Source organism: Salmo salar, chromosome 05 (genome assembly GCF_965601325.2).
Source record: "Salmo salar chromosome 05, fSalSal1, whole genome shotgun sequence".
Taxonomy (NCBI): Eukaryota; Metazoa; Chordata; class Actinopteri; order Salmoniformes; family Salmonidae; genus Salmo; species Salmo salar.
Genome location: NC_138295.1, coordinates 71,934,068 through 71,960,849, shown reverse-complemented (window position 1 = coordinate 71,960,849; position 26,782 = coordinate 71,934,068). Strand labels below are relative to the sequence as shown.

Here is a 26,782-nt window from a genome sequence, read left to right as displayed (position 1 = left end):
GAGAACTGGCCTCAGAACATTAAACATGCAATAAAGGGACTTTGGAACAAGGGTTTCCGTCAGCCACAATGGTGGTCATGACGAGAGGTGGAATATGAAAATGTATGTAACTTTTGAATTGTTATTAAAGGTTAAGAGATGACGTTATTATGAAAACATTGTACCTTTAACCTGTTGGGGCTAGGGGGCAGCATTTGCACGTCTGGATAAAAAAAATGTACCCGATTTAATCTGGTTACTAATCCTACCCAGTAACTAGAATATGCATATACTTATTATATATGGATAGAAAACACTCTAAAGTTTCTAAAACTGTTTGAATGGTGTCTGTGAGTATAACAGAATTCATTTGGCAGGCAAAACCCTGAGACATTTTCTGACAGGAAGTGGATACCTGATGTGTTGTATTGACTTTTAACCTATCCCATTGAAAAACACAGGGGCTTAGGAATATTTTGGCACTTCCTATTGCTTCCACTAGATGTCACCAGCCTTTACAAAGTGTTTTGAGTCTTCTGGAGGGAGATCTGACCGAACAAGAGCCATGGAACGATGATGTCCCATTAGACACCTGGCGCGCGAGTTCATGTTGGGTACCCTCGTTCCAATACGTTATAAAAGAGTATGCATTCGTCCACCTTGAATATTATTCATGTTCTGGTTAAAAAAGGCCCTAATGATTTATGCTATACTACGTTTGACATGTTTGAACGAACGGAAATATATTTTTTCCCCTCGTTCATGACGAGAAGTCCGGCTGGCTTACATCATGTGCTAACGAGACGGAGATTTTTGGACATAAATGATGAGCTTTTTTGAACAAAACTACATTCGTTATGGACCTGTGATACCTGGAAGTGACATCTGATGAAGAGAATCAAAGGTAATGGATTATTTACATAGTATTTTCGATTTTAGATCTCCCCAACATGACGTCTAGTCTGTATCGCAACGCGTATTTTTCTGGGCGCAGTGCTCAGATTATTGCAAAGTGTGATTTCCCAGTAAGGTTATTTTTAAATCTGGCAAGTTGATTGCGTTCAAGAGATGTAAATCTATAATTCTTTAAATGACAATATAATATTTTACCAATGTTTTCTAATTTTAATTATTTAATTTGTGACGCTGACTTGACTGCCGGTTATTGGAGGGAAATGATTTCCTCAACATCAATGCCATAGTAAAACGCTGTTTTTGGATATAAATATGAACTTGATAGAACAAAAAATGCATGCATTGTCTAACATAATGTCCTAGGAGTGTCATCTGATGGAGATTGTAAAAGGTTAGTGCATCATTTTAGCTGGTTTTATGGTTTTGGTGACCCTGTCTTTGACTTGATAAAACATTACACACAACTCTTGTAAATGTACTGTCCTAACATACTCTAAATTTATGCTTTCGCCGTAAAACCTTTTTGAAATCGTAAAACGTGGTTAGATTAAGGAGATGTTTATCTTTCAAATGGTGTAAAATAGTTGTATTTTTGAAAAATGTGAATTTTGACATTTATTTGGATTCAAATTTGCCGCTCTTGAAATGCACCTGCTGTTGATGGAGTGCACCACGGGTGGCACGCTAGCGTCCCACCTAGCCCCAAGAGGTTAAGAGTTTTCCCAGTATATGCCTGATGTTTATACATTGTACGTTGTGTGGAAAATATCCAAATCAAAGAGAATGTTTTGGTAAAGATGAGATGTGAAGGTAGTGTCTAAAATAGGATTTTAGTCAAATCTAGGCCTTGCCCCTTAACTTGGTCCGCCCAGAGAATTGCCCTAAAGGCGGTTACGCCCACTTCTGAACCTAGGGTATAAGACAGGAGAGTGAAGAATTAACTTAATCAGACTAATTGACCCCAAGCTGCAGCGAAGGTCTAACAAAGTCAACGAACCCCAAAACGAAACACAAGCTTGAAGACAAAGAAATCTTTTTCTACACGAGCTACGGACGAGTAGCTGTGTCTAAGCGGGTGAATTCAAGCCGAACCACCCAGCCTCCACTCTCCATTGAATCATGGTATATACACCGTTCGAGTCCGAAGCTGTGAGCTCTGAGCTACAGAGCTGTCTGTCCTCAGAAGACCCCTTTCAGATCAAGGGCGAGGGATCAGACCACTTAGCCAAGAAGGACACTGACATCGTGAGGAGAACCAGAGAGTTGCGCCGGAGAAGTGCGTCATTGAGAAGCCTAAACGACACACGCGGAGCTTCCCACCTGAGACCTCCAACAGGTAATTACATCATTATATTCTGACCCATAACAGCAGCAGTTCGGGGCAAGGCTAGGTTTAAATAAGCATGGCTGACAAATGAACCCAAATGTATATTTCTCTCGTGTACTTTCTTGGTTTCTCTCTCTTTTAAATCCCCATTTTGGGTAACACGCGCCATAGTGTGTTGGCCCGTTATACTAAGTCCTAATCAATAGCTAGACTGTGTTTTGTGTATGTGTATTTTTATCATCATTTTAGCTTGCTAGTAAATAAATAATCAACTAAGATTGGTGTGGTAAACTCATTGGTGAAGCCCGGGTCCGTGCAGATTCCCGGATTATGCGACGTTCAGAATGAGACTGTAGAGGAAATTGATTAATTTAGCGACTGTTGTAAAATCGATATTCTGATATCCTTTGAGTTAATTTGGGAAATAGAAACTCAATCAAAATACTGTTCCCATGGTGCCCCAGGTTGATGAGTTAATAATTGCTTGATTCATTGCTTAATTCATTTAATCACGCAATTATAAACCGTTAATCATTCGATGAGCAACAGTCGTCACATTAACTAATACAACGTCACGACACACCAGATACTGACTGGTTTTCTGATCCATTCCCCTACTTTTCTTTTTAAAGGTTTCTGTGACCAACAGATGCATACAGTGAGGGAAAAAAAGTATTTGATCCCGTGCTGATTTTGTACGTTTGCCAACTGACAAAGAAATGATCAGTCTATAATTTTAATGGTAGGTTTATTTGAACAGTGAGAGACAGAATAACAACAAAAAAATCCAGATAAACGCATGTCAAAAATGTTATAAATTGATTTGCATTTTAATGAGGGAAATAAGTATTTGACCCCCTCTCAATCAGAAATATTTCTGGCTCCCAGGTGTCTTTTATACAAGTAACGAGCTGAGATTAGGAGCACACTCTTAACCTGTTGGGGCTACAGGTTAGCAATGAACCCCGAGACAGGATTGCTAACAAGGTCGGAAATTCAAAACATCAAAAATCTAATAATTTCAATTTCTCAAACAATCAACTATTTTACACCATTTAAAAGATAAACATCTCCTTATTCCAACCACATTGTTCGATTTTCAAAGAGGCTTTACGGCAAAAGCATAAAGTTAGATTATGTTAGGACAGTACATAGCCACAAAAGTACAAACATCCATTTTCAATTCAAGGTCAGGCGTCACCAAAAGCAGAAACCAGATAAAATTATGCACTAACCTTTGGCAATCTCCATCAGATGACACTCCTAGGACATTATGTTATACAATACATGCATTTTTTGTTCCATCAAGTTCATATTTATATCCAAAAACAGCATTTTACAGTAGCGGTGAAATTCAGATTTTTTTCTTCTCTGAAATGCTTCCGGTGAACAACGTTACAATTTACAAAATTACTATTCGAAAACATTGGTAAATTATAATATTGTCATTCAAATAATTATATTTTAACATTTCGTAAATGCTACTGTATTGCCAGATTTCAAAATAACTTTACTGGGAAATCACAAGTTGCAATAAACCGGGTGCTGTGCTAAGAACAATAGGCTAGGCTATATAGGTTAGCATCATCTTGTAACCATCTAATATCAATAATACTATCGTCAATAATCCCTTACCTTTGATTATCTTCATCCATTGGCACTTCCAGGAATCCCAGGTCCACTACAAATGTGGTTTCTTTTGACAAAGTTCATAATTGATGTCCAAATAACTCCAAGTTGTTCCATGTTGTTAGCGCTTCGGTGGCTACTCAAAAGTAGCGCGGGCGGGGGGGTGGGAAGTCACGGCGAAAAGTTAAAAAAGTTTAAAAAATAATCTATTTACGTTCGTTCAAACATGTCAAACGTTGTTTAGCATCAATCTTTAGAGCCATTTTTAACGTGAAACATCAGTAATGTTTCAACCCGACCGCTCCTGTGTCTAGAAAAACGTTTTTGAAAATTGTCTCGCGTCACATGATTGAGCAGGTGCAGGCAATAATGGAAGTGACAACATCCCAGGGAGGTCAACTTCCCTTCCTTGTCATCCGGTCTCTGTTGATCATAGACACTTCAAACAACTTTATAAAGATCGCTGACATCTAGTGAAAGCCGTAGGAGTTGCGAAATGAATCCTTTCTCACTGTGGTATCTATTAAACAATGATTAAAAAAAATAGTACAGCCACAAAATTCTTTTTTTCTCTCAGGTTTTCTCAGGTTTTTGCCTGCCATATGAGTTTTGTTATACTTACAGACACCATTCAAACAGTTTTAGAAAATTCAGAGTGTTTTCTATCCAAAATATGGTAATAATATGCATATCCTAGCTTCTGAGTTGGTGTAGGTGGCAGTTAAAAATGGGCACATATTCTTTTCAAAATTCTCAATACTGCCCCCTAGCCCCAACAGGTTAAAGGGAGTGCTCCTAATCTCAGTTTGTTACCTGTATAAAAGACACCTGTCCACAGAAGCAATCAATCAATCAGATTCCAAACTCTCCACCATGGCCAGGACCAAAGAGCTCTCCAAGGATGTCAGGGACAAGATTGTAGACCTACACAAGGCTGGAATGGGCTACAAGACCATCGCCAAGCAGTTTGGTGAGAAGGTGACAACATTTGGTGCGATTATTCGCAAATGGAAGAAACACAAAAGAACTGTCAATCTCCCTCGGCCTGGGGCTCCATGCAAGATCTCACCTCGTGGAGTTGCAATGATCATGAGAACGGTGAGGAATCAGCCCAGAACTACACGGGAGGATCTTGTCAATGATCTCAAGGCAGCTGGGACCATAGTCACCAAGAAAACAATTGGTAACACACTACGCCGTGAAGGACTGAAATCCTGCAGCGCCCGCAATGTCCCCCTGCTAAAGAAAGCACATATACATGCCCATCTGAAGTTTGCCAATGAACATCTGAATGATTCAGAGGACAACTAGGTGAAAGTGTTGTGGTCAGATGAGACCAAAATGGAGCTCTTTGGCATCAACTAAACTCGCCGTGTTTGGAGGAGGAGGAGGAATGCTGCCTATGATCCCAAGAACACCATCCCCACCGTCAAACACGGAGGTGGAAACATTATGCTTTGGGGGTGTTTTTCTGCTAAGGGGACAGGACAACTTCACCACATCAAAGGGACGATGGACGGGGCCATGTACCGTCAAATCTTGGGTGAAAACCTCCTTCCCTCAGCCAGGGCATTGAAAATGGGTCGTGGATGGGTATTCCAGCATGACAATGACCCAAAACACACGGCCAAGGCAACAAAGGAGTGGCTCAAGATGCATCACATTAAGGTCCTGGAGTGGCCTAGCCAGTCTCCAGTCCTTAATCCCATAGAAAATCTGTGGAGGGAGCTGAAGGTTCGAGAAGATCTGCAAAGAGGAGTGGGACAAAATCCCTCCTGAGATATGTGCAAATCTGGTGGCCAACTACAAGAAACGTCTGACCTCTGTGATTGCCAACAAGGGTTTTGCCACCAAGTTCTAAGTCATGTTTTGCAGAGGGGTCAAATACTTATTTCCCTCATTAACATTTACATTTACATTGACGTCATTTAGCAGACACTCTTATCCAGAGCGACTTACAAATTGGTGCATTCACCTTATGATATCCAGTGGAACAACCACTTTACAATAGTATATCTATATTTTTTTTTTTGATGGGGGGGAGGTGTAGGGGGGAGGGGGGTTAGAAGGATTACGTTATCCTATCCCAGGTATTCCTTAAAGAGGTGGGGTTTCAGGTGTCTCCGGAAGGTGGTGATTGACTCCGCTGTCCTGACGTTGTGAGGGAGCTTGTTCCACCATTGGGGTGCCAGAGCAGCGAACAGTTTTGACTGGGCTGAGCGGGAACTGTGCTTCCGCAGAGGTAGGGAGGCGAGCAGGCCAGAGGTGGATGAACGCAGTGCCCTTCTTTGGGTGTAGGGACTGATCAGAGCCTGAAGGTACGGAGGTGCCGTTCCCCTCACAGCTCCATAGGCAAGCATCATGGTCTTGTAGCAGATGCGAGCTTCAACTGGAAGCCAGTGGAGTGTGTGGAGGAGCGGGGTGACGTGAGAGAACTTGGGAAGGTTGAACACCAGATGGGCTGCGGCGTTCTGGATGAGTTGTAGGGGTTTAATGGCACAGGCAGGGAGCCCCGCCAGCAGCGAGTTGCAATAATCCAGACGGGAGATGACAAGTGCCTGGATTAGGACCTGCGCCGCTTCCTGTGTAAGGCAGGGTCGTAGTCTGCGAATGTTGTCGAGCATGAACCTACAGGATTGGGTCACCGCCTTGATGTTAGCGGAGAACGACAGGGGGTTGTCCAGGGTCACGCCAAGGCTCTTAGCACTCTGGGAGGAGGACACAATGGAGTTGTCAACCGTGATGACGAGATCATGGAACGGGCAGTCCTTCCCCGGGAGGAAGAGCAGCTCCGTCTTGCCGAGGTTCAGCTTGAGGTGGTGATCCGTCATCCACACTGATATGTCTGCCAGACATGCAGAGATGCGATTCGCCACCTGGTTATTAGAAGGGGGAAAGGAGAAGATTAATTGTATGTCGTCTGCGTAGCAATGATAGGAGAGACCATGTGAGGATGTGACAGAGCCAAGTGACTTGGTGTATAGTGAGAATAGGAGAGGGCCTAGAACTGAGCCCTGGGGGACATCAGTGGTGAGAGCACGTGGTAACATTTTTGACATGCGTTTTTATGGATTTTTTTGTTGTTATTCTGTCTCTCACTGTTCAAATAAACCTACCATTAAAATTATAGACTGATCATTTCTTTGTCAGTGGGCAAACGTACAAAATCAGCAGGTGATCAAATACTTTTTCCCTCACTGTATGCATCTGTTGGTCACAGAAACCTTTAAAAAGAAAAGTAGGGGAATGGATCAGAAAACCAGTCAGTATCTGGTGTGATCACCATTTGCCTCATGCAGCGTGATGTAACGTCTGCTTCCAACTCACACTCTCAAACACGTAGATCCCCTGAACGCAGCTCACTCTCCAGCCAGTGTCAGTGGGCAAACGTACAAAATCAGCAGGGGATCAAATATGTTTTTCCCTTACTGTATCTGTATTCCCAATCATGTTAAATCTATAGATTACAGCCTAATTTATTTATTTCAATTGACTGATTTCCTTATATGAACTGAAACTCAGTAAAATCTTTGTTTGTTGCATGTTACATTCTATTTTTGTTCAGTGTATTTATAATAAAGGGAAATGTTACCAAAAATGTAACATTGTCTAACAAATGTGAGTAATTGGCTAATTGAGGGTGTGGCTGTCCAGGTAAAGACTGAATAAAGTTATAAGAGCCACATCTTGCTTGTAGTTCAAGTTCATGTTTGGGTTGACGACTAAATTAAAGCTTGTTTATCGGATTCAATAAAAGCTGTAGTTTTGGTCAACATCCTTGTGTCCTAACTTCATTCCGGATCATGGTCCACAGCAAGGCCCAATCCTGAATGGCGAATCACATTAATGAATGACAATGTTAGGAAAAGGTGTGTGTTTATCTGCCGTGCAGTTCATTATCCAGTTTACCAAATTCCTGTCCTTCATGTACAGTAAACCATAAATATCTGTATCGAAATAACATTACAGGGCCCTTACCTGAACCGATACAAAGGTCACTGCAATGTGGCTTATGGTAAATGGGGAACTTCCTTGTCACCTTGTCACCGGGAGTTCCTTGTCACCTCAGCCTATTGGATAGCATCATATTGTGAGTGTACTAGAAGCACTCTCTAAATCTGGAACAGAACAAATTATTCCAACAGCAATGGAAACTGCAGTAGCCATCTCTCTCACTCTGTTCATACTCACAGGTAAAGCAGATATTTTGTTTATCTCTTTAAACCTCATTGTTACCTAGGCCATGCTTTACAGCTCTTTGAGTTGTACATTTACAGTCTAGTTACATTAAATGGTTTTCCTTCCCCCCTTGTAATTGCACGTAGCCCTAACTGCACAATAACTACACTCGTTGCTAATTTCATACAGCTACAGTTTCCTTTCATTGAAATGAAATTATTGTACTATAGATTACTGTGTACAGTAGAGTACAGTAATTACACTCTGATTACCAAAGTAGGGGAGAAAACTCTGTCACTGATCATGCCTTATTCAGTTGATATATTCATGTATTTGTCAGACACCACGTTAAATTAGTAAAATGTTGATTCCACATCCTATTCTCCTGTGTTTGAACTACAAATGTTGGCTACACCCCTTTTTGTGGAAGACAGTCTGTCTGTGTTGTGTGTACGTATAGCTAGCTGTGTCTGACTATTACTGCTGTGTGCTTGTTACTGGGCCTATGGTTCTCTGCGTCAGTCATTTAGAACGGTCCTGGATGATGGAACGCTTTAGTGTACAGTGTGTACCTACATGTAAATTATGTTGTCTGAGGCCATGCTCTCTGCCGCCCTGTATTCCCTCCAGGTCTCTGTGGGTGTGTTACCACAAGGCCCTGTGAATGGAGCAGAAGAAGGGACAGTGTTGTTCATCACAAATCTAAATCCACCAGCCCAGCCGTTCATAACTGTTATAGTGTGGACACTATATAAATAATGACATGGTTATTATTGGTATTGACCATGACCTTCCCCTGTTGATGATGTCATCACTAAGAGTGAGTTCTGTGCAATGTGATTCTACCACCGGTTGAGTGGGCTATATAGTTCTGTTATATTTGTACCGTTTGTACCTGGCAATACACTTTTAGGTTTGGGTTGAAAGTAAAGGAAAGTAATATCGAAATGCGTGTGGGCATTCCTTGTCAAGTTACTACAATAACAATATGCAGGAGTGTTGGTGGAGTCAATATTATAACCTCTACAGGTGATGACTCTATAGGGCCTGGACACGGAGACAGGATCACTCTGAACAAAACTACTGGATCTCTGGAGCTCAGGAATCTGACCCTGGCTGACAATGGAGAATACAGAGTGATAACAACAGCTACAGCAGAAACAATCAACTGAACTGGTTGTGTATGGTAAGTCCAAGTGCCATGACAAAGAGAGTTAAAGCTCAAATCCTTAAATGAAACAATAACAAAGCGGTCATCCCGCTTCAGTTTTGGTAAAAAGCTGAGATATGGGCCTGGTGAAATGGAAAAATTCTCAAATTCATAGACAGAGGCATGGATTCAAGCACTAACCATCCATGATATCAACATTATAGTTTTAATGATCTTTTGGGGCTATACATATATATATATACAAACATTGGAGTAAAACAAGCTTATATTTTGGGTTATGATGGGATATGACTGTTGAACTAAGATTATGAGGCACATACGTCAAATCAATGTAATTTCAGGTGGAAACAACATTAATTCAACCAGCGTGTGCCCAGTGGGAAGTTACATTCAATAATCAACGGGTATATGTCATCAATTTAGAAGTCAACAAAATGTATGTGGCAATAAGGATTCTAGCTTTAAGAGTTTAGTTACAATGAGGAAAGTTTGAAATAGATATTCATTTGACCTTATCATCATTAAAACCATAAAAATCATCATCATTGTGGTGTCTTTGATATTCCTCAGTCTTTGGCTATGTCGTCTTGTTTTACAGCGAATGTATCTGATGCCAACATCACAGGACCACCAAACCATCTGTTTGCAGATTGGAGCTCCGCCACCTTAACCTGTGAGGCTGCTGGTAACATCACTACTATACAATGGATGAAGGAAGGTCAGCCTCCGTCTGCTGGTGGCGACAAATTATTCTCAGAGGAAAACAGTAAAGTATCCATCAGTCCTGTGAAAGACACGACAGCGGAGAATATGTGTGTAAACTCACCAACCCTGCCCGCTCTGCTACTGCCTCCTATAACGTGATAGTGAACTGTGAGTAAAGGTCTACAACTAATATAATACTCTATGGATCGGATTCTCAGACACAGATTAAGCCTAGTCCTGAACTAACAAGCACGCTTCCAAGTATTTTAAATCCTGGACTAGGCTTAAAGCTGCAATATGTAACTTCTTGGGCAAATCGACCAAATTCACATAGAAGTGTGAGTTATAGATCTGTCATTCTCATTAAAAGCAAGTCTAAGAAGCAGTAGATCTGTTCTATGTGCGCTAATTTTTGCATCTTTTACTTTCGGTTTTGTACACCAGTTTAAAACTGCTGAAAATACATGATTTTTGGTTGTGAAAAAGATATTTAAAAGTGGTTTAGAAGGTTCAATGATTGTCTACACAATACTTGCTTGTTTTGTCACATAAACTGAAACTATTCGAATTTTAGCAACCAGGAAATGGCGGAGCGATTTCTGCATAGTGCACCTTCAATCTGTGTCTGGGAAAACTGCCCTATGAGATATTACACTCATAATGCCCAGTTCTTAGAGCCCACTTTTTTCCTGGTCAGGTCATGTGGTCAGGAAGAATTCTTGGCCCTCATTATACAGCTGTAGGATCGTAATTTGATTACTGTGTTGCAGGATTGTCACTCCCTGACCATAGAGAGCCTTTTTATTCTCTATTTTGGTTAGGTCGGGGTGTGACTAGGGTGGGTAATCTAGGTTGTTTTATTTCTATGTTGGCCTGGTATGGTTCCCAATCAGAGGCAGCTGTTTATCGTTGTCTCTGATTGGGGATCATATTTAGGCAGCCATTTCCCCACTGTGTTTTGTGGGATCTTGCTTTTGTGTAGTTGCCTGTGAACACTCCAGAACGTCATGTTTTGTTTGTTCGTTTGTTTTGTTTTTGCTGAAGTTTCACTTTATAATAAAGATGTGGTACACTGCGCCTTGGTCCAGTTCTTACGACGATCGTGACAAGGATAACTTTCCTGCTTCGCAGGAAATGTAAAAAGTGTAGTGTATTGAGGTTTTAAAAGGTTTCAGAAGTTTGTCATTTCCAATTTGAAATTCCAGACTTGTTTTTCTTTACAAAAAATGTAGCAACTCCTACGAAGATGTCCATTCGGTAGAGATATTCTGAATGATCGGCTATGAAAAGCCAACTGACATTTACTCCTGAGGTGCTGACCTGTTGCACCCTCCACCACTACTGTGATTATTATTATTTGACCCTGCTGGTCATCTATGAACATTTGAACATCTTGGCCATGTTCTGTTATAATATCCACCCGGCACAGCCAGAAGAGGACTGGTCACCCCTCATAACCTTGTTCCGCTCTAGGTTTCTTCCTAGGTTCTGGCCTTTCTAGGGAGTTTTTCCTAGCCACCGTGCTTCTACAACTGCATTGCTTGCTGTTTGGGGTTTTAGGCTGGGTTTCTGTACAGCACTTTGTGACATCAGCTGATGTAAGAAGGGTTTTATAAATACATTTGATTGATTGATTGAAATTTGATTGAATTATAAAACAATAAATAATTCATTATTCTCCTGCTGTAGCATACTGGCTCAAATTAAGATCCTACATCTGTACATGTTATGTTTACTACTACAGTCTGAGGGTCTTCTGTTCATGGGCTTACTTAAGCAGAAGACCCAATACCAGATTACCAGATCATAAGGAGTGTCAGCTACAACAACAGCGGGGACTACAGATGTGATGCTAGGAAGGATCTCACCGGAAAATATGTCTCTATGGGCCATAGTCTGTCAGTTAAAGGTACTGGTCTCTGATACATTCACCATTAGACGTAGACCATCAAAGCTAACGAATGCCGAAAACGATCAACATCACATCAGCATCTGCTCTATAGGTTGTGTTTTGTTTATTGAATGTGTTCTGGTGTTGGTGCACTGCAGATAAAACCCCTCCACCCCTGAGCCCAGAGGTAGCAGCAGGTATATCAGTCGCTGTGATGTTGGTAGTGGTTGCTGTGGCTCTTGGTCTCTATTTCTGAGTATATGAAACCAATGTGGTTGGTTATGCCAATAAGTCATTTTTCTTCTGGTGTAACAAAAACTGGAAACCATTGATTTCAATAGAAAACATTTCTTCCATCAATTGTGGGGAAATAACAATATTTATAATATTCTGCAGACCATTTTGACAGTAAATGTAAATGTTTTCTGTATGTTGTTCAGGAACAAGAAAGAGACCAATGAAGAGAAAGGTAAAAGAAACCATGATAATTGTAGTCTAGTACACGTTTATCAATTACTGTATGGAAATATCATTCATACATGCACTGAGATGAGAGTGGAGAGCCTTTCTGTGCTGCAGCTGATGACCACAGTTGTCCTTTATCATCTGTGATGTCCATCAGATACAGACACACTGAGCAGATCGTCCCGGACAGAAGATATGTCCATGTCCAGCCCTGACAAAGGACGTGAGGGGCACGAACTGACCACCCAAATCCAGGAAAGAACCCATGATCGCAAGCAACCACAACCAGGCACCAGCCATACTATAGCCACCAGCCATGTACCAGGAACCAAAGGTCAGAGAGAGGTTTGCGTATAGAGTTTAGCAAACATTTGCAAGCTGACAACAATCTCTCGTTATTAACTTCATCAGCTGCTATTTTGTTTCTCTCTCTCTACCCACCACATGCCCACACAGCTTCTGCAGGTGTACACAAGTATGAGTACGTAGGAAATAAGAAAACTGGAGCTCCAACACCACCTCAAGAATGAGTTTCCACCACAAAGTTAAATAAAACAATTATGATATTGTATACCTATGGTTCCCACCATGTCCTGTATGAGTTATTTACAGCGATAGCAGCATTGTGACAGACTGTGGGTCTGTTAGTATACTTCAGTGACTGAGTCCTTTACTGTTCTCTCTCAGGGAAAACTTCCTACCAGACAAACCAACACTGACACTGTAAGTAGTACTGCACCTCTGGCACCTTGCTGGCACCTTACTGAATTGAAGCATTTTGTTATAGCTGTGATGAAAAGGAGCACTCTCCGATACACAACCTTTGATGTACCACATCATCCCTGAATAACCTACCTACAGTAGTAGGTATAGACGATTTACACAAACGTACTCAATGTGTCTCGTTCTGTCTTTACTAACCCGGGAAATCCAGGGCTCCAACATAGACAATAAAAGTTTAAAGTGGTAAATGTACTTTTTATTGCATCCTTATATTACCTTTGATTATACTTGTTTTTTAGTTGCCTCGGTGTAACGGCTGTCTTTGGAAGAAGAGGACCAAGGCGCAGCGTGGTGAGTGCTCATCATTTAATATATATTCTGAGAACACAATATACAAAGCGAAAACGACAGCCAAACAGTTCTGTCAGATCTACAAACCACTAAACAGAAATTAACCACCCACAAAACCCAAAGGAAAACAGGCTACCTAAGTATAGCTCCCAATCAGCGACAACAATGTACAGCTGTCCCTGATTGAGAGCCATACCAGGCCAAAACAAAGAAATACAAACACATAGAAAAAAGAATGCCCAAAACCCCCAAAAAAACAAAACACACAGAAAAAAAACCCTGCCATGCCCTGACCAAACTACAATAACAAATAACCCCTTTTACTGGTCAGGACGTGACAGTAGTACCCCCCCCCCCCCCCCCCCCCCCCCCCCAAAAGGTGCAGACCCCGAATGCACCTGAAACAAATACAAATACTCACAAAACAATAACCCCAAACTAAAGGGAGTGAAGGGAGGGTGGCCACCGTCAATGACGGTTCTTGTGCTACACCCCCCCTTCCCAATCCTCCCCCCTACGGAGGTGGCTCAGGAGCAGGACGCAGACCCCGCTCCACCACTGGCTCACCCCACTTAGGTGGCACCTCTAGAGCGGGGTTCCTCGCCGCCGGACAGGTGGGCGACTCTGGCTGCGCCGGACTGGCGGGCGGCTCTGGCTGCGCCGGACAGGCGGGCGGCTCTGGCTGCGCCGGACAGGCGGGCGGCTCTGGCTGCGCCGGACACACCAGGCTGGGGAGACTTGCAGGAGACCTGGCTCTGGGCGCAGACACAGGACTCACCAGGCTGGGGAGACATGCAGGAGGCCTGGCTCTGAGCGCAGGCCTCACCAGGCTGGGGAGACATGCAGGAGGCCTCTCCTCCAATCTCCCCATCAACTCCTTCACTGTCTCTGCTTCGCTCACCTCCAACTTCACCCCGACTGGCTCTGGTTCCATCCTCGGTACCGCCGACCATCCCGCGTGCCCCCCCCAAAAGAAAATCTTGGGGCTGTCTCTCCTCCTCTTGCCGTGCCAGCCGATCCTCCCAGAAACGCTGTTCTGCCTTCGCTGCCTCTATCTCCTCCAGCAGGCAGCGATATTCTCCAGCCTGTCTCCAGGGTCCCTTTCCATCCAGTATGTCTGCCCAAGTCCAGGAGTCCTGAACCCTCTGCTCCTCCATACCACGCTGCTTGGTCCGTTGAAGGTGGGTGGCTCCGTAACGGCTGTCTTTGGAAGAAGAGGACCAAGGCGCAGCATGGTGAGTGCTAATCATTTAATATACATTCTGAGAACACAATATACAAAGCGAAAACGACAGCCAAACAGTTCTGTCAGGTCTACAAACCACTAAACAGAAATTAACCACCCACAAAACCCAAAGGAAAACAGGCTACCTATGTATGGCTCCCAATTAGCGACAACGATGTACAGCTGTCCCTGATTGAGAGCCATACCAGGCCAAAACAAAGAAATACAAACACATAGAAAAAAGGACATAGAATGCCCAAAACCCCAAAACACACAGAAAAACACCCCCTGCCACACCCTGACCAAACTACAATAACAAATAACCCCTTTTACTGGTCAGGACGTGACACTCGGGCTCAATCTCTCTCTCTCTCTCTCTCCCTGACACAGCTGATCTCAACTGCATATCTTCAGTTGGCTCTGGACTTCACCCATCAAGTTCTACACCTTAACAACACTATCAACAAGGCAGGTCCTACAGGCCCTGGTTTTGTTGCACCTGGACTAGTGTTCAGTCGTGTGGTCAGCTGCCACAAAGAGGGACTTGGGATAATTGCAGTTGGCTCAGAACAGGGCAGCACGGCTGGCCCTTTAAAAGTACATGGCGAGCTATCATTAATTACATGCATGTCAATCTCTCATGGCTCAAAAGTGGAAGAGAGATTGACTTCATCATTATTTGTCTTTGTAAGAGATGTTGATATGCTGAAGGTACTGAGCTGTCTGTTTAAAATACTAGCACCCAGCTCAGACACCCATGCATACCCCACAAGACATGCCACCAGAGGTCTCTTTACAGTTCCCAAGTCCAGAACAGACTATGAGAGGCACACAGTACTACATAGAGCCATGACTACATGGAACTCTATTCCACATCAGGTAACTGACGCAAGCAGTAGAATCAGATTTAAAAAGCAGGTAAAAATACACCTTATGGAACAGCTGGGACTGTGAAGTAACAGAAACATAGGCACAGACACATGCATACACACACATGATAACATACGCACTATAAACATGCACACATGGGTTTTTGTATTGTAGATATGTGATAGTAGAGTAGTGGCCTGAGGGAACACAATGTGTCGTGAAAAGTGTTATGAAATGCAATGTCATGTTGTAACGGTTGTCGTCGGGAATGGAGGACCAAAACGCAGCAGGAATGTGGATGCTCATCTTGATATTTATTTTAAATAAAGAGAACACCAAAACAACAAAATGAAGAATGCACAAACAATAAAACAGTCTTGTCATGCTCACACAGGCAAAACAAGCAACAATCTCCCACAAACACTTAACCAAACACATACCCATATATAGGACTCTCAATCAGAGGCAACTAGAAAACACCTGCCTCCAAATGAGAGTCCAACCCCAATAAACCAGACATAGAAATACAAAAGACTAGAGACCACATAGAATTACAAAAACTAGAACATAACCCCGAACACATAAATCAAACACCCCTCTACAACACACACAAAACCCCCACCATACAAAACAAACATCCCTCTGCCACGTCCTGACCAAACTACTAAACAACAACTCCCTCTGCTGGTCAGGACGTGACACATGTAATATTTTAAATGGTTTATAACTGCTTTAATTTTGTCGGACCCCAGTAGCAGCAGCAGCTAATGGTGATCCATAATAACTACAATTACAAATGGCATTGTGTTGTGTGAAAAAACTGCACATTAGAGTGGCCTTTTATTGTCCCCAGCACAAGCTGCATCCATGCACCCAGAGCGCCAAGTCTAGGACCAAAAGGCTCCATAACAGGTTCTACCCCCAAGCCATAAGACTGCTGAACAATTAATCAAATGGCCACCTGGACTATTTACATTGACCCCCCCCCCCCCCTTTTTTTTTTACACTGCTGCTACTCACTGTTTATTATCTATGCATATGCATACCTATGCATACCTACTTGTTCAAATTACCTCGACTAACCTGTATCCCCACACATTGACTTGGTACCGGTACCCCCTTTATATAGCCTCGTTATTGTTATTTACTTGTGTTACTGTCACGACTTCCGCCGAAGTTGGTCCCTCTCCTTGTTCGGGCGGCGTTCGGTGGTCGACGTCACCGACCTTCTAGCCATCGCCGATCCACTTTTCATTTTCCATTGGTTTTGTCTTGCCTTCCATCACACCTGGTTCCAATTCCATCAATTACATGTTGTGTATTTAACCCTCTGTTCCCCCCCATGTCCTGGTCCGTAATTGTTTGTTGTAGTGCTTGTGCACGGTATGCTGGTATTTACCAGATTTTGTTTGACCCGTTTATTGTATTGTTCTGTTGACGGTGGTTTATGTTTATTAAACACAACCGTTGTAAATCCGTTTTGCTCTCCTGCGCCTGACTTCTCTGCCGCCAGTACGCATCACATTACAGTTACTTTTCATTTTCTACTTTAGTTTATTTAGTAAATATTTTCTTAACTCTTTCTTTAACTGCTTTGTTGATTAAGGGCTTGTAAGTAATAATTTCAAGGTAAGTGTTACGTGTTGTATTTGGCGCATGTGACAAATAAAGTTTGATTTGATTTGTAATGGTCGTGCTGTTTAATCAGCTTCTTGATATGCCGAGAAATGCTCACTAACAGGGATGTAAACAAACATGTGCAAAAATGTAGAGAAATAAGCTTTTTGTGCATCTGGAAAATTGCTGGGATGTTTTATTTCAGTTCATGAAACATGGGACCAACACTTAACATGTTGCATTTATGTTTTTGCTCTGTGTACAGGAATCTTTCATGACATGTACCATGGATTGCTTTGATTTATATATATATATATATATATATATATATATATATATATATATATATATATAATCATAAAATGTGATATAAAGCCCAGATAATATTGCAGTTTGACAGGCTAAAGTACATCTCTACATATTAAAACTAACGACAGGTTTGATTCTATACAACATCCTCTTGCCCAGAAGATTCCAAATCAAGATTGTCCTTCATCAGCAAAGAGGCTCCGGGGTTGACAAATCTACAGAAATATTTACAACAAAACATGTTTTACACAGAGTAACCAACACAAAATCATGGCCATTATTATACCAACAACAACAAATATGCTATTATTATAGAATTGTTTTCCTTATCAATAAATTCATGAAATATTATTACAGAATAATATCATAACATTCTCTATTCAATTGCATAAATGTAAGACTTATCATAATAAAAAATTAAATTTAAACATTAAACCATTTAAACATACTCATCATGTTTATGACAGCATACATCACATTCATCCTCACCCTTCACCAGCCCCTTCTTGTCCCTCTCTCTCCTTTCAGACATCTACAGTTGCAGCAGTCCCACCGCCAGGACACTGGTCACCATCAAAGCAAATGACCAAATGGGGGCAGCAGAGGAGGCTGTAGAGGGGAACAAGTCATATCACCTGCTCTGGTATGAAGCTACATCAGGTCAGTGCAGTGATCTCAGGGATAAACCTTATCCAGCAATTCCAATGAAATTCCAGAGGAGTGTAAGGCACGAATAAACCCTTTGTATTTACACAAATTAGAGTGACTGAAATATCAGGTTTGCAACTTATTATCCAGGCTCAGAATATGGATACAAAGTAAAAGGTACAATGCCAAGTCACAAAGTTCTAGCTGTTTTACTTTACACAATACACTTATTTTGTTAACTTATATGTGTTATGTACTTAATCTTGGATACACTTCATTTTTTCATGATTCCTAACTGCAACATCGAGCTGTAACTAACCTCTCAGCTTGTGGACCACAGAGTCTTTCAGTCCGGTGATGTTATTGGTGGCAGTGCAGGTGTAGTTCCCAATGTGTAGCGCCTCCATCCTCTCTATGATGTACAGGGTGTTGTTAACACCCGTCTCTGTCCTGTTGAACATCCAGGTGAATGTAGCAGGAGGGATAGAGTCAGCCGAACAGCTCAGACTTACCCTGTATCCTGTTGATGCTGCTAATGGTCCATCTATTGATATGTTCTGAGGTCCAACTGCAACATGGTCAAATAAAATAATGATCAATGCTAAATAAACTAAATACTTATTCCGTGGGTCTATACACTATTGAAAAGCAAAGGCAAGACATTGTTTTGTTTTTTTCAACGGCAACATCCAGTGAGTTGGTAATTGACATAAAGATGCCAAGCACAATCACAATCACTCCTGGAATTAGGATCTAGTAAGCAGTACTCACAGTTGACAGTCAGGTTGTGGGATGCTGTCTGGTTGCTGACAGGGTTGCTGACTAAACAGTCATATTCTCCGTTGTCAATATGCTGAACAGGACTGAGATGGACTGTCCTGTTGTCTACAGAGAAGGTGATATTGTTGCTGGGACACAGAGGGAGGCCATCTTTGATCCACTGTATGGAGCTGATGTTGCCAGCAGCCTCACAGGTCAGGGTGGTGGAGCTTATGCCAGCTATCAGGGTGGCTGTGGGGCTAGTGATGGTGGCAGCAGATAGCAACACTGTAAAGAGGTTAACAGTATGGAGAGAGTGAGACAGGTACAGTACATTTGAACAATCTGTCTTAATGTATACAATTTTCATATTCATAGCTGAAAAAAATGCCTTGGTGAGTCTAAGATACGATGATGCGACTGCCAAGAATAGAACTGTGGCCCACCATAGACATCCAGAGTGGTAGCTCCTTGTAGCTCCAGAGCCCCGTCTGGTATGATGCTGACTCTGTACTCCCCTTGGTCCCTCAGGCCCAGGTTCCACAGCTCTAGAGAGCCAGTGGTTCTGTCCAGACTGATCCGGTCTTTGTGGTCAGCATTAGTTATGTTGACCGTAGTGGAGGTGATGATGTTGACCCTGTTGAAGGTCCAGCTCACTGAGACAAAAGGTTTGGCTGGTGGACTGAGGGTTGTGGTGAACTTCACTCTCCCTCCTATGGCTCCAGTCAATGGTCCTGGCGGTAACACACTCTGACCTACACACAGACCTGGACGAGACAGAGGGAGGAGGAAGGAAATGTTGTAATGTACACATAAGACGTAACAATACATGAAAAGAAAAACAATACATTGAAATATATATATATATATATATATATATATATATATATATTTTTTTTAATGTAAATAGACTTATGTAAAAACCTTGCTTGTGAAATACACAAAAACATTTTCTTTTTCTTAGTCCAGTATAACTATAGCTAGTTAAATAGCTTCAGCAGGTAACCTATTTGAATAACACCCTTCAAAACTAATTATGTTCTGCATGTTAATTGTAGCAATAGGCATACCTGATGTTAGAAACACAATGGCTGCTGTGAAAAGTGTAAAGTCCATGGTGAAGGATGGCTCTGTCTAATGGAAGTACTTGTAGTGTTGACCAGACCATGTCCCTACTCCTTTTATATTCCTACACCCCTCTGATTGTCCCCTCTGAAGACAAGGCCCGGCCCCCCACTCAGTGATACAGAACAGAAACTACCTTTATGATATAGCTGTGTACACACATTACAATGCCCTCTGGGAATTTCCATTCTAAGAGGTTATTGGAGGTCACGTTGATGAGTGGAAAATAACAAACAATAGCTTTGTAGAGACTTCCTCTTTAGGTCTTTATCTGTACCATTTACCATTGAGACAATAGCCTATCCCATTGATGATTCATTCTGCTTCCTATTGGCCATGGTGTATCGGAGTGATCAATGGAGGCTTCAACAATTAAATTAACTCAATAAAGCCAAACATGGAACTAGATGAAATTAACCATTCTGTTTCTTATTGCATCTACTAAATATTGATATAATGATCAAAGAGTAGAGGTGTTGAATATCAAGAAGATACTTGATAGAATCCTAAAATGCGATATTTGGTATATAATGGAAATAGTATACTTTATTTAGATACAGGTTAATGGTCCAATACAGTCCTTTTTATCTCAATATCAAATCATTTCTGGCAAACAATTAGGTACCTTACTCTAATGGTTTCAACTAAAATGGTCGAAAAGAAACAAAATTATTGTCACATCCTGGCCAGTATATAAAGTTAATTGTTTTGTAGTTTGGTCAGGGCGTGGCAGAGGGTATTTGTTTTATGTGGTTCGGGGTGGTGTGTTTGTTAAAAGGGTGTTTGGTTTAGTATTTTCGGGTTTTGGTTTATGTCTAGGTAGTTCTATGTGGAGTCTAGTGAGTGTATGTCTATGTTTGGTTAATTGGGGTTGGGACTCTCAGTTGAAGGCAGGTGTTGTCTATCTGCCTTTGATTGAGAGTCCCATATATTAGGGTGTGTTTGTGTTTGTGGGTGATTATTCTGTGTTGAGCCTATGCTAGCCAGACTGTTTGTAGTTGTTCGTTCGTTCTTTTTGTTTTGTGATTTTGTACGTTCATTTTTTGAAGTTAATAAATTCTCAAGATGAGCATACACGTACCTGCTGCGTATTGGTCCACATTTTCCAACGATGATTTCGTTATATCATCAGAGGACGAAGACAACCGTGACAATTATTCCTTAGCAGAGAGTACTTTCTCAAGTAAGTATTTTGCCAGGACTGTCTGGGAGTGGTCTGAGAGCGGAGGGGAAAACTGAAAACTTGCTGTTATTGGCAGAGAGATATGGAACTCTCTTTCTTATTGGTCTATTAACTAATTTACTACCTAGTGATGTCACCAGGCAGGCCAAAACTCGATCCCACCAAAACAGATTGACATTTCAGGCGATCTTTTCAAACAGCTCTTACACTAAAAGTGCATTATCATCATTTTCAAAATTTCACAGTATTATACCAACCTCATAGTGTGGCAATATACACTGAGTGTACAAAATGTTTTGGAACACCTTCCTAATAATGAGTTGCACCCCCTTTTGCCCTCAGAACAGCCTCAATTCGTCAGGGCGTGGACTCCACAGGTTTTCAAAAGCGTTCCACAGGGATGCTTGCCCATGTTGACTTCAATGCTTCCCACAGTTGTGTCAAGTTGGCTGGATGTCCTTTGGGTGGTGGACCATTCTTGAAACACACAGAAAACTGTTGAGCGTGAACAACCCAGCAGCATTGCAGTTCTTAACACACTCAAACTGGTGCGCCTGCCACCTACTACCATACCGAGTTCAAAGGCACTTAAGTCTTTTGTCTTGCCCATTCACCCTCTGAATGGCACACATACACAATCCATGTCTCAGTTGTCTCAAGGCTTAAAAATCCTCCTCTTCATTTACCCTGATTGAAGTGGATTTAGCAAGTGACATCACTAAGGTGTCATAGCTTTCACCTGGATTCACCTGGTCAGTCTATGTCATGTTTTGGACACTTTGTGTATATAAAACACATACAAATCAGATTTTTGACTGCACTGGGCCTTTAAACACATTTCAGTCAAGAGTTACCTAAATCAGTGAATAATATAACAGAAGTGGTCTGTTTACCAGGTTTACAAGATTTTGTTGGGAGTTGTGTTTGAGCAGGGTCAGTCAGGTGATGCATTCCAACGCAAGGAGGATCAAAGACACTAGACTAGTGGTAATGCACAGGGTCAGAGGTCAGGTGACACAATACGGAGCGAATGAAAACCTTCATCAAACAACCAAGAAAAACTCCACTTATTTATTTAGGAGGCACTTGTCTCTCTCTATTGGACAACCATGAAAACCAGTTAGGTTTGGGCAAAATTTGTCAGTATGTCCGAAAACCAGGAAACAATGTTGATGGTAGGATCCCTTGAGAGAGTATTGAAACTGATTTAGAATTTTTTACACAATAAACAAAACTTAGATACTGTATGACAAAGTTAACCTTAAATGCTTAACTCCTGTCTTGTGGTCACTCAAAAGGAACATGCAAGATTGTACATACTGTAAGTATCCTTTATAACATGTGTGATTGTACATACAGTGCATTCGGAAAGTATTCTGACCCATTTACTTTTTCCACATTTTGTTACATTACAGCCTTATTCTAAAATTGATTAAAAAAATGTTTTGCCCTCATCAATCTACACACAATACCCCATAATGACAAAGCAAAGTTTTTAGAAATGTTTGCAAATTGACTAAAAATAAAAAACAGGCTAGGTCACTCAAGCACATTCAGAAACTTGTCTCGATGCCACTCCTGCATTGACTTGGCTGTGTGCTTAGGGTCATTGTCCTGATGGAAGGTGAACCTTCACCCCAGTCTGAGGTTGTGAGCGCTCTGGAGCAGTTTTTCATTAAGGATCTCTATGTACTTTGCTCCTTTCATCTTTCCCTCAATCCTGAATAATCTCCCAATCCCTGACGCTAAAAAACATCCCTACAGCATGATGCTGCCACCACCATGCTTCACCGTAGGGATGGTGCCAGGTTTAATCCAGATGTGACGCTTGGCATTCAGGCCAAAGAGTCCAATCTTGGTTTCATCAGACCAGACAATCTTGTTTCTCATGGTCTGAGAGTCCTTTAGGTGCCTTTTGGCAAACTCCAAGTAAGCTGTCATGTTCCTTTTACTGAGGAGTGGTTTCCGTCCGACCACTCTACCATAAAGGCCTGATTGGTGAAGTGCTGCAGAGATGGTTGTCCTTCTGGAAGGTTCCCCCATCTCCACAGAGTAACTCTGGAGCTCTGTCAGAGTGACCATCGGGTTCTTGGTCACATCTCTGATGAAGGCCCTTCTCTCCCGATTGCTCAGTTTGGCCAGGCGGCAAGCTCTAGGAAGAGTCTTGGCGGTTCCAAACTTCCTCCATTTTAAGAGTGATGGAGGCCACTCTCTTCTTGGGGACCTTCAATAATGCAGACATTTTTTGGTACCCTTCCTCAGATCTATCTGTGCCTCAACACAATCCTGTCTCGGAGTTCTACAGACAATTACTTTTACCTCATTGCTTGGTTTTGCTCTGACGTGCATTGTCAACTGTGGGAGCTTATATAGACAGGTATGTTCCTTTCCAAATCATGCCCAATCAATTGAATTTACGACTGGATGATCAATGGAAACAGGATGCACCTGAACTTTGTCATGATGGGGTATTGTGTGTAGACTGAGGAGGACATTTTTTATTTAATCCATTTTAGAATAAGGCTGTAATGTAACAAAATGTGGAAAAAGTCAAGCGGTCTGAATAATTTCCGAATGCAATGTAGGTACAAAACAGGTGTGATTGTATAGAAATGCACAATTACACATTGTCTAAATTGTCCAGGTAATCTGTGTCAGCTGGTTCTCTAATTCCTGACATGGGTTTATGTGGGGGCTTGGCGCCACCCTGATGTCACTATACATACTCTGAGGTGTGTATCTGTACTGAAACTGGCCACACCAAGTCAACACACATAGCTTTATAGACAGGAAGCATGGGGCCAGAGAACTCTATGTCTAATGGGACTGACCAACAAAATCTTTCTTTTAGTGCCCATTCCTTAAACACACACACACACGCACGCACGCACGCACACGCACACACACACAACTTGCCAACTTCAGACAGTGAGTTCAATGTGGCTGAATCCTTTGTATGGAAGTATGTTTGTGTAAAGGCAGTACTGGTGGCAGGTGGCAGGTAGCCTAGCGGTTACAAGCATTGGGCCAGTAACTGAAAGGTTGCTGGTTCGAATCCCCAAGCAGATTAGGTGAAAAGTCTGTTGATGTGCTCTTGAGCAAGGCACTTAACCCTAATTTCTCCTGTAAGTCACTCTGGTTAAGAGTGTCTGCTAAATGGCTTAAATTAAATAAAAACTTAACTGTATCTGGCCAAGCTTGTGGAGCCATGTTCCATTTACAGTCTATTCATTCTCATCATTATGAGGTTTGAATTTAATATGTGGCTGTTTTTCAACCTCATTAATTTGATAAGTGTAGATAATGGAACTGAATAAGATATAAAGCTTGACACGTCAATACAAGGTTTACTATACATCTTGGTGCGTTCCATCAGGGCAAATCTTCCTCTCTGACCCCTGTCTTACTCCCTCCTGGCCAGTGGAGGAGGCATTGTCTGCTGCTTGATTAAAGTGAATCATCTACAGTAGAGTTTATCTGGTTTATTAGGGTCAATATGTCATAATGTTAGCGTATCTATGCTGTTGCTTCTGTCTGTGTATGACTGTTTTGTGTTGTGTTTTGGGTGGACTCCAGGGAGAGTAGTTGGTTGGGATACGAGGTCGAAACACATAGCTTATAAATTACGTATACACCCTTTAAATACTTTTCAAGTATGCCTGAAAGTAAAATGTTATTGTTTATTTCTCTTCTTAAACTGTGAACTCAGTTAGCGACTGCGAACAGAGCCCCAGACTAAGTCCTGCGTGCAGAGGAGCTGTGAAGCCACTAGAAGGTGATCTGCTCAAAGTCCATCATGGAGGGACCAAAGGTCCTCTATCTGTCTCCAAGTGCAGATCAGTGACGTGTGAAAATCTAGACTGTTAGGAGGCTATAACACCTACATTAATGTTGATGAAGGGGATAATATGTAGCGTCTGGGGAAAGGCCAAACACTTTGAGTTGTATATGGGTCTGACAACTAAAGTTTGTGTGACAGGCTGGTCATACCTCAGTCTTCTATTGATAAAGGGAGAGTTGGGATGTGCAAAAATAACATTTTCAATTCACATTATGCCTATCAATACACACTTGAAATAGGAGAAATATAAGCACCCACCAAATGATGTATTATTATTTATTGCTGGTCTGACACAAAAGACACAGTTGATCATAAAATAGAAGGCAAACTTTAAGAATTCTTATTTAGTTTTAACAACATTATTAACAGAATTAGAGTACTCTAACTGCTGTCCCCTTTCTGCTCCCACTTTACAGGCTCCTTTCCACTTTCCTTCTCTTGCTGTTACAGTAGATTTAAGTGGAGGTAGAAAATAAAATAATCTTGACTTTCATACTTGAGCAATGATACAGCATAAAGAGCATATTTATAAGGCAACAGCTACAACAGTTGTAATAACAAAATATAACAACAAAGATAAACCTTTGTGTATTAAATTAAAAAAACATAGATACACATACAGTACATTTATATGAAATATAGATAAAGATAGATAGACATAGATGAACGGTAATGACTTTCATCTCCTAGTCGGGTAGATGTGGAGATTGTGCCATGTCTCTGGCCTGTTCTCATACAGGGCTACTGCAGAGCCCATACAGCTGAAAGAAGGTTCAGGATGGAAACTTTATCTAATACAATACAATTTTAAAAGATTAAAGTTGACAAAATATTAACATATTAAAAGTTCTAGGTTCCATCATTTTACTCACCACTTTTTCTTGATGATGAAGACTGCCCCACCAATTGCCCCTCCCCCAACCACCAACCCTTCAATCACAATCCCAGCAATGGCACCAGCAGACAGTTCACCTGGTGCACATACCCCTCCGCTGCAGATACCAGGGAGAGAACCAGAGATGACAGAAAGACTACACATACTAACCAGGAAATGTTGAAGTGTTGCCAGATTGTTCATTCATAACCACTCATGCTATTTATTCTGTGCTTGTTTGATTTGAATACAAAAGGAGTGAAAACATTGTATGGACATCATAACACTACACTACTTACGGTGTACAGTCAGACTGTATTCAACCTCAGCAGAGCTGACTGGGTTGGTGAGTTTACATAGGTATTTTCCAGCGTCACCTTTATTCACAGGATTGATAGATGCTGTCTTCTTACCCTCAGAGATGGTTATGTTGACACCAGCAGATAGATGCTGACCATCCTTCATCCGGTCTCTGGTGATGTTGAAGCCAGAAGCGTCATAGGTTAAGGTGACAAAACTACCCTCGATGATTGGAGGGTTTGGGGAAGTATTGAAGGTAGCACCAGATATTGATTCTGTGAAAGGAGTTCAAAGAAACCTTACGATACATGGACCAGAGACCCAACATCCCAGTTCAGCTGTGACCCCTTAAGATCTGTGAAACCTTAAGAACCACTCTCTCTCCTCCCATGACTGTCTCCATTTCCTCTCTACCACTTACCCAGCACAGTGATGTCAGACAGCTCAGATGTCTGGTACCTCAGGGTTCTGGTATTATGGGCCCAGCAGCTGTAGCTACCACTCTGACTGGCCTGGATGTTCTCCAGCCTGAGTTCTGGTCCCATATTGGACAGCAGTGTTCTATTCATAGCCCACTGAAACTGGGCAGGAGGACTGGACTCAGCTGAGCAGGACAGAGTGAGGTCTGACCCTGATCCATACAGTACATCTAGAGGGGTCACTTTCATTGCTGTGTTTTCTGGACCATCTGCAACA

At 41.8% G+C, this 26,782-nt stretch overlaps 1 protein-coding gene and 1 long non-coding RNA gene across 4 annotated transcripts; one reads left to right on the top strand and one right to left on the bottom strand.

The window, feature by feature from the left end:
- Positions 1 to 7,878: 7,878 nt before the first annotated feature.
- LOC123743254 (uncharacterized) lies at positions 7,879 to 13,663 on the top strand. 3 transcript variants are annotated; one of them, XR_014392395.1, is made up of 8 exons: positions 7,879 to 8,043; positions 8,660 to 8,849; positions 9,074 to 9,215; positions 9,799 to 11,814; positions 12,237 to 12,265; positions 12,419 to 12,595; positions 12,718 to 12,984; positions 13,284 to 13,663. It is a non-coding gene; the product is annotated as an uncharacterized LOC123743254 (long non-coding RNA). The 3 variants fall into 3 exon arrangements; XR_014392394.1 differs by having other exon boundaries at positions 9,059 to 9,215; XR_006770061.2 differs by having other exon boundaries at positions 8,660 to 9,215.
- Positions 13,664 to 17,399: 3,736 nt separating this feature from the next.
- Positions 17,400 to 19,972, bottom strand: LOC106605569 (HEPACAM family member 2). Its single transcript, XM_014201359.3, has 6 exons — positions 19,834 to 19,972; positions 19,210 to 19,530; positions 18,776 to 19,051; positions 18,324 to 18,572; positions 17,846 to 17,965; positions 17,400 to 17,571 (listed from the first exon to the last, which is right to left on the bottom strand). The coding sequence occupies exons 1-5, from the start codon at positions 19,877 to 19,879 to the stop codon at positions 17,889 to 17,891; spliced, it is 969 nt and encodes a 322-aa protein (XP_014056834.1). The 5' UTR covers positions 19,880 to 19,972; the 3' UTR covers positions 17,400 to 17,571; positions 17,846 to 17,888.
- Positions 19,973 to 26,782: the final 6,810 nt, after the last annotated feature.